The sequence below is a fragment of the Cynoglossus semilaevis genome, unplaced genomic scaffold (assembly GCF_000523025.1).
Source record: "Cynoglossus semilaevis isolate Cse_v1.0 unplaced genomic scaffold, Cse_v1.0 scaffold1382, whole genome shotgun sequence".
Taxonomy (NCBI): domain Eukaryota; kingdom Metazoa; phylum Chordata; class Actinopteri; order Pleuronectiformes; family Cynoglossidae; genus Cynoglossus; species Cynoglossus semilaevis.
In genome coordinates, this window is record NW_007585126.1 from 88,028 (window position 1) to 106,129 (window position 18,102).

General features: G+C 38.9%; 3 protein-coding genes across 5 annotated transcripts; 1 reads left to right on the forward strand and 2 right to left on the reverse strand.

Annotated features, from left to right (window-relative positions):
* Window positions 1-412: 412 nt before the first annotated feature.
* On the forward strand, window positions 413-2,094 carry tmem17 (transmembrane protein 17). The gene is made up of 5 exons (XM_008337502.3): window positions 413-667; window positions 865-968; window positions 1,278-1,391; window positions 1,577-1,720; window positions 1,836-2,094. Exons 1-5 carry the CDS (start codon window positions 553-555, stop codon window positions 1,911-1,913), a joined length of 555 nt encoding a protein of 184 aa, XP_008335724.1. The 5' UTR covers window positions 413-552; the 3' UTR covers window positions 1,914-2,094.
* Window positions 2,095-2,107: 13 nt separating this feature from the next.
* Window positions 2,108-10,409, reverse strand: agbl2 (AGBL carboxypeptidase 2). Its single transcript, XM_008337503.3, has 22 exons — window positions 10,150-10,409; window positions 9,908-10,037; window positions 9,237-9,410; window positions 8,882-8,989; window positions 8,600-8,741; window positions 8,240-8,495; window positions 7,509-7,913; window positions 7,246-7,388; window positions 7,010-7,172; window positions 6,481-6,607; window positions 6,057-6,157; window positions 5,793-5,905; window positions 5,631-5,706; window positions 5,405-5,527; window positions 4,979-5,056; window positions 4,798-4,896; window positions 4,229-4,274; window positions 3,681-3,833; window positions 3,526-3,556; window positions 3,259-3,458; window positions 3,019-3,154; window positions 2,108-2,891 (listed from the first exon to the last, which is right to left on the reverse strand). Exons 2-22 carry the CDS (start codon window positions 10,017-10,019, stop codon window positions 2,708-2,710), a joined length of 2,970 nt encoding a protein of 989 aa, XP_008335725.1. The 5' UTR covers window positions 10,020-10,037; window positions 10,150-10,409; the 3' UTR covers window positions 2,108-2,707.
* Window positions 10,410-10,874: 465 nt separating this feature from the next.
* fnbp4 (formin binding protein 4) lies at window positions 10,875-18,064 on the reverse strand. 3 transcript variants are annotated; one of them, XM_025053801.1, is made up of 17 exons: window positions 17,884-18,064; window positions 16,962-17,039; window positions 16,727-16,857; window positions 16,289-16,463; window positions 15,998-16,145; window positions 15,753-15,855; window positions 15,297-15,641; window positions 14,977-15,169; window positions 14,764-14,891; window positions 14,581-14,685; window positions 13,751-13,884; window positions 12,662-12,819; window positions 12,231-12,499; window positions 12,018-12,126; window positions 11,659-11,852; window positions 11,414-11,571; window positions 10,875-11,326 (listed from the first exon to the last, which is right to left on the reverse strand). In XM_025053801.1, the coding sequence occupies exons 1-17, from the start codon at window positions 18,005-18,007 to the stop codon at window positions 11,239-11,241; spliced, it is 2,640 nt and encodes an 879-aa protein (XP_024909569.1). In that variant the 5' UTR covers window positions 18,008-18,064; the 3' UTR covers window positions 10,875-11,238. The 3 variants fall into 3 exon arrangements, with proteins under 3 accessions (XP_024909569.1, XP_016886386.1, XP_024909570.1); XM_017030897.2 differs by having other exon boundaries at window positions 14,764-14,894; XM_025053802.1 differs by having other exon boundaries at window positions 14,764-14,894; window positions 17,874-18,012.
* Window positions 18,065-18,102: the final 38 nt, after the last annotated feature.

Here is an 18,102-nt window from a genome sequence, read left to right on the forward strand (position 1 = left end):
CAAAAAGTGATGAGGTCACTTGGCAGTTTTTAACTTCTCAGCCTAACTTTCAACCTCTAATCCTTACGAAAATTGGATCACCCATGTCCACCTCCTAACCTATACATAAACAAATTTAGATTGATGTGATAATTGCTTTTAAATGTTATTTGTTGAGGAATTGTGAAAATGTATAATTGTAAATTATTCATAAGGATAGATGGATGGATAGATAGGTGTTGTTGTAAAACCATTAAGCAACAAACTTAATCATGTGTGTCTTTAGATTAGTATGCTTAAGAAGAAAGACACATATAGTTATACAGTGTCTAGACCTGGAGTAAGATACTAAAGAAATACCTAAAAATGTTTTATTTTCCATTATAATATATTTAAATATGTCAGTTGTGTTCTTGTTTGCTTGCGTTTTTCCTGTTCATTCAGAGGGGGCAGTTTTACGCATGATTTAACTGGAACCTGCGATTTCTTTGGTAACCAAGGAGACGACGACGGCGTTGTGGTATAAGAGAAAGGGAGAGAGGGGCGTTGTGTGCAACCATAGCATATCAGAGAATGGAGCTTCCAGAGACAATACGAAAGCGTTTGGAGGGCTTTTCTCGAAATGTCTTATTTGATCAGACTCGTATGTGGGGTTTCTCGAAGGAAAACGATGCGGTTCTGTCGCACGGTATGTCCTGGGTGTAAGAAACGTAGTTTATAGACGTCACAGAAAGAAGTTAGCTTTAATGCTACATTTGCTAGCACCAACTAGCGTCAGAAAATACTATAGAAAACAAAGCTCCAGTGACGTTTTGTTTGTTTATATTCACTGTACAACGTATGCTTTTTGACGTGTTGGTTGTTGTTGGTTGTTTTTTTTTTTAGACAAGCGGGTTTTATCTAGCCTCCCTCTACAGATGTCTCTGTACTTCAACATGTGGTTCTTCCCCCTGTGGTGGATCAGTGAAACTGTCATGTTGCACTTTAAGGTAAAGGGGATAAAGTGATGATGGACACAGGAGCTAAGTGTAAGCGCAGTAAGGGAATAACGGTTCCACAACCGTTATTCCCTTACTGCGCCTACACTTTTTGTTGAACCACCAAAATGCATAATACACAAATCCTAAAATATTCACAACTTTGAGTTTATACATCAAGAGTGCAACAAGTTATTGCATAATCAATGATCAGTAGACATGAAATTTAAGGGCAACATCGTTTTTAGGCATTTGGCATTTTTACAATAAAAATAAATAAATGTTTAACCCAGAAATTGTGATTATTTTCCTTTCTTTCAGTATCCTTTCTTGTCAGACTACTATAAGTTCATCCTTGTCACTGTCCTCCTCTTGATGACTCTGTTTGAGGGCATTAGACTTTATCTTGGTTATATGGGGAACTTGCAAGAAAAGGTAAATGTACAGTCCAAACGTATTTTGCTTTAAAATAATAATTTAAGTTAAGGCTGATGATTGTATTGTCTGCAGCATTTTTTATTTTATTTTTTTAACTGCAAGTGAAAAAAGCTGTGGTTATACATATACATTATAGTGTAATGCAGAGAATGTAATTAACTCCATGTTTGTGTCTCTGGAAGGTCCCCGAGTTGGCTGGATTTTGGTTGCTCAGCATCTTGCTGCAGTTTCCACTTATTCTCTTTCAGCTTTTCAATGAAGCCATTCTCATACAGCCTCTGGAGAGAGGTGTCCATATAGTTCTGGCTATTTTCATTCTCACACAGGTATGGTGAGAGTGTGTTTTAATTGTGATTTTCTTTCTATGATTTAAATTGACAAGTTCTGTTATGCACATATTTAGAACATATGTGCTAAAATTCAAATATAACCTCTCTATAGGCTGTTGCTGGGTTTTTGGCACTGCGAGACATGGTCAGCCACACAGCAAGCCAGTTTCATCTGAGACAGTTTGACTGAAGTCGACTTTGGGACAGATCTTGGCTTGACATCATTCACACATTTGTCTGCAGGATTATGTATTTACAGGGACACTTGCTGGGCACAAGTGATTAAGTAGAAAAAAGTTTTTATATTTATATATATTTTTCATATATTTGTAAGTGTTTTTTTACATTTGAAAAAAAAAGCCTTATTTACACCATGCAGTTTTTTTACATTTGAAAAAAAAAAGCCTTATTTACACCATGCATGTAATGTACTCCATTATTATTAATCCAGACGTTCTCAATTATTTTCCGTCATGCCCCCCCTTGTGGACAGAAATGTTTCGCAAATTGAAATACTATTAATAACCTGATAACATGTATATTTTTATCTGTACAAACAACTGTATGAGTTGCTGCCACCTAGTGACTGGAGGCTTGTTATCATTCAAGCATTACAGCAGTAGTACACTTATGTCCAGCGTGCCATATTCCATTGCAAGCTCCTCAAGCCTTGCTCGAACCTCAGGGGGGGCCGCCACACTATTGTACTGGATTAGTACTGGATTAATCCATCATGACCATGTAAAATGCATTTGAAATTTTGTAAATTTTAAATTAAAAAGAAAATAATTTTAATTAATTTTCCACTATTTAATATAACTGATACATCTACCACAGTACAATATGTATGTTGTAGTTATATATATATAAATATATAATAAGTAGTTCAAATGCCAGTGCATTGAGGTTCATATAATTAGCCAAAGAAAACACCAGTTAAAAAAAAAAAATTCTAGTTTGAAGTTCACAGTTCACGTGGTTGTCCTAAAGTGGTGCAGATTGTGACTTTCTACTGTTCTTGACTGCAGTCACTGGTCCATCTGTTTTTGGACATCCTGTTTCAGCGTTGTCTGGAGACCTCTGAAGTCTACTGGAGGTGTGTGAATGTGGAAATGTTGTTTTTATATGGTACAAAGGCTTTGGCACTGAAGAGGTCTCTTTACACAGTCTGGATTAAACCATATCAGAGAGAAAAAAACAATATCAGGGTTGTCTTCGTTTCTTCAGAAATATTCATTAGCAAATACATTTTTTGCCAAAAATAAAAAAGATTTTTTAAAAAAAGACAACTTTACCTCATTCTTTCTTGATCTGAGCCTTTCAACATGGGCACAATTAAACTACTGTATGAGCGAGGTTTTCTTACAGAGACACTGGGGGAGCTATTTCTCTGCTCTCCAAATGGTCTACATTCCAACACAGACAATCCCACTGAAACAATAATACAAAAGAAGATAGAGAGTAGAAGAGATACAAAAATGTTAGGCATCTACCCTCAAACAGACCACTTGTTTCAGTGCACATCAAGGAACAACCTTTCAGAGCATCATCTTCCTTCATATCTGTGTGTGCTCTAGAGAAGTCCTGCGGTATAATGTAGTATTCTGCAGTCCGTAAGGAACTTCTGTCTCTGTAAACGTACTGGCTGTCAGACTTGTTACTGATGTGGCTCGACAGCAGGTGCTTTGATGGGGATTTATCTGGTGCCCTCCTGACACAAAGGGATGAGGGAGACCTGCCACACGTTTAAAATATTAGATTACATTAATACACATGTGCATTCCACTTACCATTCCACTTACCTGTGGGCAGTGGAAATGGAAGGAATCATCCCTGGAAAAGTGAAATAGGATTTACCACAAAAAGCTTCAATTAAGAAAGATTTTAAACTGAGAGATGATGGAAATTCTAAATTCACTTCTCTCTGTAGTTACACTCTATGAACAATCAGACAAACCTCTCAAGACTTTATAGGTGATGTGTGATGGTCGGAGGTAGTGATAATGGTGATGACTTGGGTACATGATGCTCTGTGTGGGCAGCATGAGAGCCCTGAGGGTCAGCAGCTGAGAGGAGCATCGCCAATGACTTGTCTCCATCCTCAGGTTATCTACAGCACAAGGGAAATTCAACAAACTGAAACTTGAGGTCTTCTAAATGAGATAATATTCTAGGTGCAAAGGAATGTACAACATCATTGAAGTATTCACCAAACATGAAACATCACAGTCTAGTCATTCATTCTGTATGTACCGTTATGTACAACAGTGCTCAGGTAAATATCTATCTACTCTACATTTATTAAAACTGACGAACACAATACCATGAACTTAATAAAGCAATAAAAAGCACCAGTGCAAACAATAATTCTGTTTTTGAAAAATGGATGTGTTAACCTATGACTTGTAATATTTCAATTGAGAAATAACAAGAGTTCTAAAACTGAGATAAAAAACATATTTTAGAACCCTGTTTAAGAATGTGTGGACCTTCAAAATAAATTACCTGTGTGGTGGTGTGAGTATGGAGGCACTGTGTCTTGACACTCTTCCTAAAGCACAAAAAATATGTTCAAATTGAAGGTAAACAGACCTTTGAAAACATGAAGTATGTTACCATTCAACCATGTTTAATATTGTAATACAGAAAGGGCACAGGTATGTTTTTTGCTTCTCAAACTGTTCAGACTTTAATTTTTAAGCAGTAAATGTTTCTACACCTAAAATATTGAAAGTATTAAAAAGGAAGTACAATGTCTTCAATTATTTTTAAGTAGTTTTTTTCAGTGATCATATTTCATCAAATAACCTTTTTTTTTTACAACCACGGGCCAGTTTTATGCGAGACAATTTCTTCAAAAACCAGCTAATTATGATCCAATATTATCTACTTTGATTTCTGGACTTTTGGTATTTAGCTTTGTAATGCATCTTTCTATTTGGTGTGAGTTTTAGAGGCTTCTGCTGTTCTAATATTAGGCCTTTTTTTAAAGAAGCCTCTCAGCAATTTTTTTACTAAGTCTGAAGTTTATGATTATGTATGTATGTAAGATTATCTAAGTAGGGCATATTTACCTCTGCAGGCTGGCAGCAGTGCCACATCGACATCTGTGTTACTTTGTCAGCATGATTGTTTGGAGGAGTGATCACAGCGTTATTGGTGACATCATTTTTCTTCAAAAAGAAAATGCATTAAAAAAAAACTTAAGACATAGAACATAATCCTCAAAGCCAGTTCACCTTCTTCATTTCATACCTGCCATTTCCTTCTGTGCCTTTCGTCTGGTTTTTCAGGACTGTTCATCTTAACTGTCATCTCATGTGTCAGACGGGGCTGATGATGATAAGATGGGTTACTACTCAGTCATCACTAACTCAAATCCATAAAGTCAATAAAATGAATTCCATTGATGTATTGGTTCATTTCATATGTACAATGAATCGAATCATTATTAAATGTTTATTCTAGACTGGACTTATTCTGGGAAGCCAGTACTCACTCACTATGCACATATTTCAAGTATATCAGCAATTAATTTTCTTTTTTCTATTTCCATTATTTAATCTTAGGTGTATGCAATATTTTTAAAAAAATATTCCATTACATAAACAAAAAACAAAACAAATGTTTTGAATTTCAGTTAAACTGAAAGTTTACATCAATGTGTTTTTTTTTTCTTACATCATTTTTTGTGCTGCCTCGTGGGACTGTGGTCTCTGTGCTGTTTTTCACTCTTTCTTGCCTCATTCTGTTTCTGTCTTTATAACTCTTCAAGCTTTTCTTTTGCTTCTTCACTGGAGTTTGCTGGAGGGAGAGCAACAAAGGGGATAGAGTAAAGAAATACAAGTATACACACAACAGAACCTTTCACCCTTAAACCTGCTAATACAGTAATATGCAGTCGTACCTGTGGATGGACCGTGTGTGGGGGCAGTAAATGGAGTGGGAGTCCATCTGAATCAGAGCTGTTTGAACCACTTGTGCTGTAAAAAGTAAGACATACATAGTTTACATCTACTACCTGCTGCAGTACTGACACTGCTGGGAGGGATTTACAATTTATTTTTACCTGGTTTCTATGTCTGACATGGAGATGTCACAGTCAGGGCTGAATTCTTTACCAAGTCTCTCTTTTACCTCCTTTCTCAACATTGCTGTGAGCTCTGCCAAACAGCAGATAGTCTGAAATAAGAAGTCCAATAATCAGTTCAATCACAATGTTAAAAAAAACCCATTTTTAAACATTGTAAAATGCTACTTTAACACCATAGTAGAAAGACACTTAAAAAATGACATGTTACATTTATTATGAAAATGATGCTTTCCCTCTCACTTTTGTTTGATCAGGGTCGCAGTAATCCAACAGGGTGTCACAAAAGTAAAAGCCCAGAGACTTCAGGTCTCCAGTGGTGAAGTGCGTTCCTCTCCTGTCACCTAACAGTTAAACAGGTAGCAGCTTAAATAACAAAGACATGCACACTTACAGGAAAATAAATACATGGCTAAATGAGTACCAAAATGCTCAACAAATCCTTTCTCAGATTACTGCTTATATGGGGGTTTTGCAGGAACTGATATTTACTGGTTAAACATACAGATTGAGGGAATAAAAAGCTGCCATATGTTGTGCTTTTTTTAAGTAAATCACTAACTGAACAATTAAAAAATATGTTAAATGGACTGTTGGAATAGACCCTTAGCTGCAGCCCACAGTAAAACTCACCCAAAGTACAGACAAAGACTGGAGATCTTATTACCAAGAGTGGAGCCTCCAAAGGTGGCCTCCATAGTGTAACAGTTCCTGATGCCAAGTCTCCACATGGCCACTCGTCCAGTTCCCTCTTTGCTCTTCTGAACCCTGAACTTACAGCTCCTGAAGGAGAACTGAGCAGAGCAGTCTAGTTTAGGTATTGTACTAAATAAATGCTAACTGTGAAAGAGTACATATGAAGAAATACACTTACATACAGTATCTCTAAAAGGGGTCAAGCATTCTTTGGTAGATACACAACATGAACGTATAATAATAACGTTGCAGCATTAATCAGAATTTCTTTTTCTTATATTTCCTTAAAATAAGCAACAACTGTATTTTCTGGGGATTGCCACAGTGATCAGGTCGAGTTTTTATACATGATTAAAAACAACCTGAAATTTGACCATTAGGTGGTGTCAGACCCAGATCCTGGACAGGCAGTAGAGCTACAAATGAACAACTCTAATCCCTCTATTATCATTTAAATTCAGACTTTTGGGAGATGTAATGGAAAAATTCAGTGACTCTACCTTGTTATTCATGTTCTTGCTCATCATCAGTGGAAAAACCTTTTCCTGGAGCTTCAGAGACGCAGCATCACTTTTGTTGCTACAGCCGTACATGAAGACGTTGTTTTTGCGATTGTGTCCGTGGAAATCACAGTAAAGAACTACATCCATCTCAGCCATCAACCTATAACGATGGACAAGAAATGTTTTTTTTCTCCTTGTCCCTGATTTTCATTATGAACACAGGAGGATGTTACCTTTTCACCATATTCCTTGTGTGCCACACGCAGGGAAAAGAATCCCTGAGTGTTGTCTTGTAATTTCTGTTGAGGTCTCTGCCTACCAGAGAGCAGCGGTAATTTCCTACAACCACACCGTCAGGGTTTAGCATTGGCACCACCTGCAGGAATTTATTAAAGAGTCAAATCAATCAAGTCCTTTCATGTATAAACATATAGAAAACAATATTTCCAACTGTAACTAATATACAGATATAACACGGCAGGTTTGGGATTCTGACCTTAAAAACAAAGATGTCCCTTAGCAGCTGAGCATCATCTGAGTCCCCTAGCAGGAAATCCAACAACCCCTCCATCATCCATGATGAATTGGTTTCACCAGGATGAACCCGAGCTGTCACCACCACAGCTTTTTTGGTCCTTCCTCCTGGGCCCTTACTGCCCCGGTTTGTAATAGTCAGCACATACACCGTGTTCCCAGCCATGCTGTGGCACAACACCCGTAGTGAACAGTAGGACGCAACTTTTGGGTTGGAGAAAACGCATCTAAGGTAGTGTTGCAGGTGAGAATAGGTGTAGGGGTAGCAGTGGGCCAGGTAGCAAGTGTCTGAGTCATGAGGGAACTGAAGCGTCCACGTCAGTGAGTACAGAGTGACAGAGTCGCTGCTGTTGTTCTCCATCGCATTCTGAACAGACATAAAAATATATTTGAAAGTGTTGCTACGTCTACAGCCATGGTTTTTTATTTATTTATAAAAGCAGTAATGTCCTGTCTTTTAGAGATTCTTTGGCTGAAACAATTTATCATTTCTATAAATGGCCTCTATAGTACTAAATTATTTACCCTACTCCACTCCCTTTTACATAGTCAAGTCCCAAAAAAAGCCTAAAAGTTGATTGAGTTTTCTCTATTTAACATTCATTCAATCAAATTCCTTTTATCTGTTGTCTATTGTCAAACTTCAACACAACTTCAGGGTTTTTTTTACTTCATATTATAATGTTTACCTACAGGACTGCAGTTACGGTAGTAGCTGATGTCAGAGCCCACACGTTTCCATCCAACACCTTTCTCTACGGCGGATTTTTCTGAGTAGAGCAGAGGTTTCATCCCCAGGGAATACAAGCTGCTGCTCTTCATTAGGTTGACAATAGTAAAGCGATAGGTGACTCCTGTCTTCATGTTTCCCACTCTGAAGTAGAACCACTGCGTGTGCTTGTTCGTGTACATGTCTGTGCGCAGGGTGAGCTCATAATCATAGGCACCTCTGTTGTTGTTAGAGGAAACAAGGAAAACAGAGAAGGTTCAAAAACCTGAAGGAGAAATCCTGTGACTGCCAGATCAGTATGACATGATGTTACGGAAACTCACACTTGCACAACTTTATGAAGGTTCCCACTCTCAAAGCGTGACTCGAAATGAAGGGTGAAATCTCTGATGTCACAAGTAGCACTTCTAATGGGCCCCCTGGTGCCTCCACTACGAGAGCAGGTGAAATATGGCTGCTTGGTGGCTGAACACAGACGATAACATTTATGTCCAATGAATTTTAAATCCACATATTAGTCAAAAAAACAAGTAAATAAGTAATAGAGTTGATTTTGTGTGAGTATAATTTATTAAAATGTGTTCCAAAACCACGTTCCAAATTACCATGGTCGGCGAGGAATACCACCTTCCCTCTGTCCTCACCCACAGGCATCGGAGTTCTCTCTTGTCCTGTGGGCTGATAAAAAGGCTCGGGCTCTGGAGGATCCCACTCTAGACAAACAAGTTCAACCTAAATAACTTAAATAAACCAATATGACTCCATATCAAACCTCATGGGACACAAAACCTGTATGGGCAAAGACAAAGATAGCGCCTACATAGACAAATCCACCTGGCTCTCATTCTCTGATCAAACTTTTCCTTAATATTTAATAAGAAAAAATGATTTAAAAATACTTGCATCAGGTATTGATGTCTCAGAAATCTTATTGTATTTTTTAATTAGATCAGGTTTTACCGATGTGATGGATGATGTCACTGATGACTTCTCGCTCGATGGGCCAGTGAGGGCGTGAGATCAATGGAAGGTTAACCAGGTCCCGTGGTGCCCGCAGACTAAAGACAGGTCTGCTTCCATCAAAATCTACCAGCAGCTGCTTGGTGCGCATACTTCGATGAAGTTTGGCAGATACTGAAAAATAATGTAAATTAATACCTCAATACACTTGAATTTTATGTGCAAAGTTGATGATGAAATTTCACATCTGGCCACACGGGGGCAGGTTTGTTTCAGTGCTGTTGTCTACTTTAACATTAGAACTGGGGATAGTGTTATTAGGACACTGATTTGACTACAGGAATTATGTGAGTGATTAGTTGTTTATCCCTGTATGACCCTGCATTGGACTGATGAACTGCCCAGGCTACACCCTGCTGTTTTAAGTTCTATTTTTCTCTGACAAGAGAAATTCCAGTTATAAACTACTTTGAACATGCTGTTAAAAACTTAACATTACGTGAAAACCAGTCTCTCCTTTAGAGTTACTCTAGCAAGTGCACTGATGTATCTTTGAAACCAAGACAATCCAGACACAGATGACCCACTGACAAAATGGTGAATTGTAAAGTAAAAAATTGATTAGAATGACGTCATGCACCATTTTTGTAGCCAGTGTGTACATTTCTTACACTGTCGTCTGTCTAATAGTCTCCCTTCGTCTTCTTCAGTGCTGGAGTAAGAAGAGTTCGATTCGACCGACCGGGCGGAATTCCACCAGTTTCTGAGAGCAGACCCAGCCATGGCTGCTGTGTCCGCTGCCTGAAAGAGAGAGAAAAAAAGAAAATCATCGTTGTTGTTTTTTTTTTACGTAAAACTTCACATCAATTATGGACAAACATGAAAGAAAAAATTCAGCTGTATCCAAACTTACATGTACAAATCCCTCAAACGTCGCTGAAAACAGGCTGGAAAACAAATAAAGGAATTGTTGTTTTCTACTGACCTGCTGTAAACTGGCTTGCCAGTAATTTATACAAAACTGATGCTCTTTAATAAATAACACATTTTGAGTTTATCTCGTTAGAGGTTACAAAAAACCAGACCAGCAAACTTGGTGGCCAAAAACACAATTGCAACAGTCTTCGGCTCCCACAACACTGCGGTTGCCCTAGAAACGCCACACAATTTAACTCTGCTCTACAACGGAGTGACGACACGTACGTTTATCCAAAATTCTGCAATACTGAGTCGTAATAAATTGGGGTTGCATAAATTATATCAGAGGAAATAAAAATATTAAATCAATATTACAGCACAAATTGTGACCACATCAAAAGAAGTGATGCAAACAGGAATTAGCTATCATTTATTTCTGAATTTCAATTACTAATTTTCACAATTGTACTAGTTGCATTTTTCATTTTACTCTTTAAATACCTGCTCTCACTTGTGCTGTCCTTATCTAACCCAGTGTTCTATGATGTCAGTCCATCATTGAATTAAAGAGTTAATATTTTCCTAAAGTAATCCCTTGTCATGTCTCTCTGTAATCATCATTTAATTATTTTAATTTTTAATTATTTTTTTAATTGTGTACAACTTTGCTCAGAAAGTAAAAGAAACAAATCAAAATGAACACAAAGGTATCATGACAAGTTTGGAAAAAAACTTTTAATACCATTTGTACAAAATATACAGGTTGGGCATTCCCTTTTCTTCGACAAACCGAGCAAAATCAGTATACATTGTATGAAGAAGGCTGTAAAAAGGTTTAATAAAAAAAAGATAATTCTTCAAAACATGATGAAATGGCACAAATTTATCTAAAAAAAAGAAGAAAGAAAACAAAATGACATTCAAGGCCCCTGGATGAATGTCCAATCATGTCAGGGACTTTAAATGTCTCAACATGAGCATGTGATTGTTTACAGATCATTAAAAATTGAACTGCTGTATATTGACATAACAGTAATAGTGAGTGTGGACTGTAGAATATAAGTTTGGTGGAAGTTGGGTGACATCACGTGCTATTCATCTTCCTTTTCTTAAGTCGCTCTCGCCAATCGTCAGGAAGTGCTTCAAAGTTGGCATTTTTTGAGGCTCTCCCTCTGGAGTAAAAAAAAATATAAACAAATAGAAAATTTCAATGAGAGGACAAGCTGAAGGTAACAACAAACCTGAGTGAAAAAACATACGTCATTAGCTGCTGCTGCTTCCACTCCTCTATGCTCTTCTTGTTCAGCTGATCCCGATCTTCGTCACTGGAGCTGCTCTTCTCTTCTTCGTCCAACTCTTTTTGGATGCTCTGCCACTTCTTTACCAATGAAGGCATCTTGGTCTTGCTCTTCTTCATCTGCAGAGTGTAAAATCATTTTCATTACACATTTACTTTATTCCTAAAATAGGTTTTCTAGTTTCACATAACTTATCTTGGATTTACCTTGTCCTTTTTGATTTTCTTGGTCTTATCTAGCGACGGAGCTTTTGGCGCTGGAGGTTCGAGAGGAGGCTGTGGGGGAGGCAGCGGTGGCTGAGGAGGGAGGATTGGGACCGGTGGGACAGGGGGCTCGCAAGGAACCAGTTGGGCAGGAATGGCAGGCATGCCCCAGTAGGCAGCTGCTGATATTAGTGGAGCTGAAAAGGCAGATTGGTATAGATTACACAAGTGCTTGTTTAAACGACCTCTTCCAACTCACTCATCACCTCACTAAATCAGTTGTTTTACACACTAACTAAAGCTATAAACAACTAAACATATAAATTCAATGTATTAGTAATAATACAGATAAAACAGTTTACCTGCAGCTGTTTGGGTGTAGAGAATGGGACTGCTGCCAATAACAGCTTTATTCGTCTGACCAGCTTTACGTTTCTGACCCTTCCCCAAAGGACCAGAGGTCTCAGCCATCTGTGTGAGTGACCAGGAACACTGTGGAGGTTAATCTTCAGCTGTTCTTCACAGGTTGGCAATAGCAGGTGTTAAGAATACACAATGGAATACTTTATGCGTACCTTCAAGGTAGAAGATAGAGGAGGCCTTCCACTGCCCTCTTCCTCAGTTCCAGGCGCCGGTGGCTCTCCATCATTATCGTCATCAACGTCCATTTCCACCTCCATGATCTCCCCCTCACTGTCGGGAGGTGGAGGTGGTGGAGGGGGGGAGTCTGGAGGGAGAGGCGGTAGTGGTGGATTGGAGGGAGGTGGAGGAGGGCTGTCAGGGAGAGGAGGCTGGGCAGGAGACCAGTAGGCACAAGTCTGAGGAGGTGCTGGTGGTGGAGCAACTGCAGTAGCAGAAAGGGAGGAGGACAAAACAATAAACAGCAGGTAAACAATATCATACATTCATTAAAATTCAAGAGGTTTATTCTCATGTACATTTTTGGACTTTTGGTCATTCTCCCTTAACAGCCAACAACACACATTGCAGAATAGAAAACACCCACCTGTAGATGTGGATGAAGAATGGACATCCTCTTGAGGTGGAGTCTGTGTCTGGGTTCCCTGGTTGCCGTTAAGCTCCTCGGTTTTAGCTGCATCAGTCGGGAAATCCCACTGGGAGGAACCGGTGAGGCCATTCACATAAAAATATCTCCTGTGTTCTCTAAAGAGTGGGACAACAGAGATAGAAGACAAAAGTCTAAACGTACGACCTCGAAACTGGGTTAACTGGCCTGGTACCCTGGCAGAGTGGGGTGAGTGAATAGGCTTAAGAGCCACTGCAAGGGGGGGGAGAAGCTGTTTGGATGGATTTTGAAATTACCCAGTGGTAAGGTCAAATCAAGGTGACTGGTAGTGTGGATAAGAAAACCCACCTTAGTTTCAAAGACAAATTAAGCAAAAAAAAAAAACAAAAACCTCCAGATCCTGTAAGTAGTAGCTCCCACCATGGTTATCTGATTTGATCTGTTTCAGACAACTTTTCCCACCCAGATACAGGATGACGCCAGGGCAGATGCATCATCATCAACAATCATTGTAGGCAGAAAATTAACACACAATAAACTTCTGTCACATCAGAAAGATGATTAAAAAGAACAGTAAGACATGAAATAGAGTTGGTCTGACCTGTTGGATTCCCGTCACTCCTCCATCTTCACCTTTTTTTTGATGCATGACACTCGTGGCATCCTGGCCATCACTCTCGGCAATGCATTCTGAGGGTTGCAGTCCTGAAAAGTGCAAGGCTGTCCCGCGCAACCAACCCTTCTATCATAGCCCTCCCACTCCCAGAAACTTTCCACTCATTGGACACAAAAATCAGCCTACCACTGCCCTGAGAAAGGGCTTAACAGTCTGTTATATGGTCAGTGAGTCCTGTCTGTGGCTGGTTTATGTAACAGGAAGCAGGCTGGAGCAGAAAACTGGAGAGTCCGTTTCTGGCATGTATTTCAATCCAGTTGAAATGGTTAAGCTTCTCCTCAAGTCATTTTACAAAGTCTGTAACCTCGGCAGTGGGGGGGGGGGTGAAGTCACAGGGTATAATTTTGGGGAGACCAGAGGGTTTAGAGATGTTAAAGGTAAGGAACGCGTACCTGTCCCAGTGGCAGGCCCAGCCTTTAGGGGTGGCGTTAAGTTCGTAATATTTTATGTGTTCGGCAGCTTCCTGCAGCCTGCGGCGAAGATAAGCCCCGTTCAATGCGCCCTCCCTCCAGTCTGCAATTCGTGTCTGAAATTAACAATAAAAAGAAAACTCATTAGAATCAGAAACAACATTTTTTTGTGGAAAAGGAGACGAAAAAAAATACACCAAGAATTTGGAGTCGTTAATATTGGTGAATACTATAGCTTTGTGGCAGCACAGTAGACAGTACCATCTACCATTTACTACCGTTGGCATGTTAATTAAAGACACTGCTCTTTTGAGAGACAGACAGGAAGATAAGACTTTTGTAGAAAAAAAACCTTCACTTTTTTTAGTAATTTCTGATAAGCAATATTTACCAGTGGTAAAAGATTCAGTCAGTTGTAACTACTAAAGATGTCAGGGTCAGTTTTAATCCAATGGGAAAACAATCAAAAGATTAAGTAGGAAAGTAGCTAACCCTTGTTTAGAAAAACACTGATTACATTTAGGATATAGATGTTTTTCTCTAGAGAAAGGACAAGTTACATATTGTTTCTTCAAGATTAAACTAAAATGTTAGCTATATCTACAGAGGAACAATTACAGCACCCTGTTCTCATGACAACTAGTGAAAGATTATTATGAATTTTAAATAATAATTACTGTCACATGGCCTGGTCCAATAATTACATGAAGTGAAGTAATTGATATTAAATATTTTATAAGTCAGATGGAGATTTTTTTCAACTGACAACTCATGTAATAATATATTACTTACAAATGAATTAGTTGTCATACCTCAGTTTGTAGCAGAAGCAAATGGAAATTAGAAATTGCTTTTTTGTCTATTCCCAGAAACTCCATCTTGCTGGTTAACGTGTTTGCCAATTCACCAATCTGAAACTATAAAATACAGTATTACGGGTTAGAAATTATATTAGTAAGCAGTCACATTTATTGTTAATTATGGTATTATGGTACCTTGAGCTCAGGTGTCTCTACTTTGACTTCAGCTGCGTCCATATCATCTTTTAATGGCGGGTTTGGAGCAACCTCGTCTTCCACTTCCATGTCTTCTTTTACTGCAGTACTCTCTGGGAGTTTAGGGGCTGCTGTTGGACAATAAAGAAAATAATACCACTGGTTCATCATAGCCACCATTTAACAGGCACAGACGTAACCATTTGAACTCACCAATCTCTGCGTTCTCCTGTGGATCTGAGCCGCGGCTGTTAGAATCAGGGCTGGCAGCAGAAGGGAAAACTGTTTTCCATCGATTTTTCTTGAATAAAACACCACGAGAACCAGCTGCTTCTTGGCTGGTCTCAGAGCAAGGACTGGAACACCCGGTGCTTACGTCGCCTTCCTCCAGTGCTCGAAGCTCCGCCTATCATTTTTTTAATAAGATTTAAAAAAAATAAAATAAAAATAAACAGACTAGTCCATTACTGTGCAATAAAGACAATTTAAAAGAAATCCCTGCCACTATGAGGTGCAAATAAAGGGATTTTCACCTTCTTCCTCTCAAGAGCAAGTTCCAACTCCACTGTGTCCTCCTCTGTCTCTTCCTCAGCTTCTGAGTTGTCGCCTGTTTGCTTCTTTGTACTGTTATCTTTTTGGTGAGTGAAACCAGAGTCTCCGTCTTGAAGAGAAGTAGATGGGGATCCTACAGGATTAACGCCCTCTCCCTCTGAATCCCGGCTGTTTTCAGTCTCATCCAGCCCTTTAAGAAGTCTTTTTCTCCACTTATCTTCTGCTTCTTTAACATCAGAGGGAATAAGTGGAGCTAGCAGAGAAGCTGCTACCCCACGGCGCTCTTCCTCTTCACTTGTGAGTCCCACCACACTCTCTATTACATCCTTCAACACAAAATATGAGGGTACCACTGAAGTAATATAAAGCATTAAAATAGTCTCCAAATCCTAACCAGATGGTAAAGAGAACTGCTGTTGGATTATCATAAAAATTACCTTAGCTTTGGTCTCCTTAACTGTCGTTGGAGCTGCAACAGGAGCAGAAGTTTCCTCTTTGTAATAACTTCTATGTGTAGTCCCATTGCCATTAACATTCGTGCTGCGACAAAAACAAAAAGCACAATCAATTTGTTGCACAACAGATAAAAAAAGGAAAACAATTCTATTTAATCTCATGTTTCTAATTTCTAAAAGTAAACAACATGAAAAACTGCACAGATCTCTAAACAAGGCAATCCCACCTGTTAGAATACTGTGCCAGGTTTTGCACCTGATCAGCCAAATAGTGTGGCAGCTCCCAAGACACTTCATTGGTTGCAGTGTTCCAGTAGTAGTAGCAACCAGAGTTCTCATCCCAGACCTCTTGCCAGTCTCCCATTTCAACATCCACTGCAAAAAAAAAAGAAAAGAAAAATGACAACCCAAAATGTTACAGAAAAAACCAAAACATTTAAAATAGCATTATTACATCACCCTAAAAGGTGCCAAGTGACAGATATAAGCAAACTCAACAATAGCAAAAAGACAGTTACCTCCAGCTAGTGAATATTGAGTGTTGTACTCAAAATCTGTACTTTGATGATTCTGTCCATCACTTGCAGGAGGCTGCTGAGTCTCACCCTCAGGTTTGGGAGGAATAGAAGTGGGGACTGGAGGGTGTGATTTTGCATCTTCTGAAATTGGCTGAGTGGTGATTGCATCAATCTCCTTTGAAGCCAAAGAATGTGTAATTATAATCAAAGTTGGACAACTGAAGAATAGAGCAGCTATTTACTTCTTTGAAACTCAATTTCATCTGTCATTGATGTAATAGTAGGACTTCGAGGAGCATCAAATTAAATGTAAGCAATATTTTAGCTTCTCTTACTATTTAGTTAAATGGAAATCTTGACATGGGCTGGTCACTGAACTTCACACTGCTCAAACAATTTTAATTGTATTTTAACTATTAGCATTAAAAATATACTTACAGCCATGAAATTAGCTAGTGTGCTGTCGATGTCAGCTGACTGGTTGTGCTGAGACTTTGCAGCTGAACGGTAGGAGTCTCCAGCATCCTCTTCCTCGCTGTCCTCATATGCTCCAAGCAGGGATAACCCCTCTACAAGGATTGAAATACATTTCTTTCAGTTCAAAGGGTATCATTATTTGACTCAGATAATGAGGGTTGATGTGGGCATTTATGTGTATGTTTGATGATTTTACCTGTTGCTTTTACTGAAGGAGGCTTCATGCTTGATTGTTGTTCTTTAACAAATCTCTGTACATCACCTTCTTGCTCGTCTGCAAACCACAATTCCCCTTAACTTTAGGATCAAGTAAACTTGATGACAAAGAACCAAGAATAGAAGCCAAAAATAGAAGCCATCAAAGTACTTTAATAGTCAACCCATTCAACAAAAACACACAAAGCCAAACTGAAAAATATTAATAATTCGGCTATGATCAACAATTCCATAAACCATTGTAGGCAAGCAGAGAAATGCAGCTAATTTTGAGTAACTTAAATATTTGGGCTTATATTTTTTAAGTCGCCTTTAACTTATTTGTGCTACTGTTTAATACTTAGAATACAATCAAAAACAAAAAGGGACTTTTACAAACGTACTTTTTTACGTTTTTTAATTATTTTCTTGCCACTACTGCTTGGTGTGGGGCTAATAATTTATATCCAACCAACCATGCCGTTTCTAGTTTTACACCATACATGCCACATACGTGGATTAGCACTCACATTCCAACAACCCACGGAGCGTATTGTCACCCACACATTCGTTTCAACAATTATATCTACCGTTAGGTTTTTAAGTCGTTAGGGTTTCATTTTGGCACAGACAGTAGAGCAAACTCCGAACGTCGCTAAACAGAATGTAATTAATATTGTTAACTGTCAAATAGCTTAGTAAACTGATAGATTCTATTTTACAAACAACCTTAGTTTGTTGTTGAGTTTGTTACGCTAATTACAGATAGCATTTTCTGGTCAATGTTAAAGACCAATACCACAAAGAACAATGGAATGAAGAATTTGATTGACCATACGTAGCTGGATTAGCATTTAGCTGGACGCCGTGGCGCTAGTGCTACAAGGCTCAATTAGAGATATAAGGATCGTACAGTTAATTACCGTCCGATCCAGATGCTGCGTCCTCTCTGTCACCGGCGTTTCCGCCGCGGAGACCGGGAGGTGAAAGCTGCAAAATTGTTCTACGTCCAACTGCTCCTCCTGTTAAACGAGTTTTCTTTCCCATCCCTGGTGGCCGGGCCTAGAGTTGAAGCTGCGGCCTTTTCACCACAATAGAAGACAACTTCCGGTTTACACGGTTAACACCGGAAGAAGAAGAGA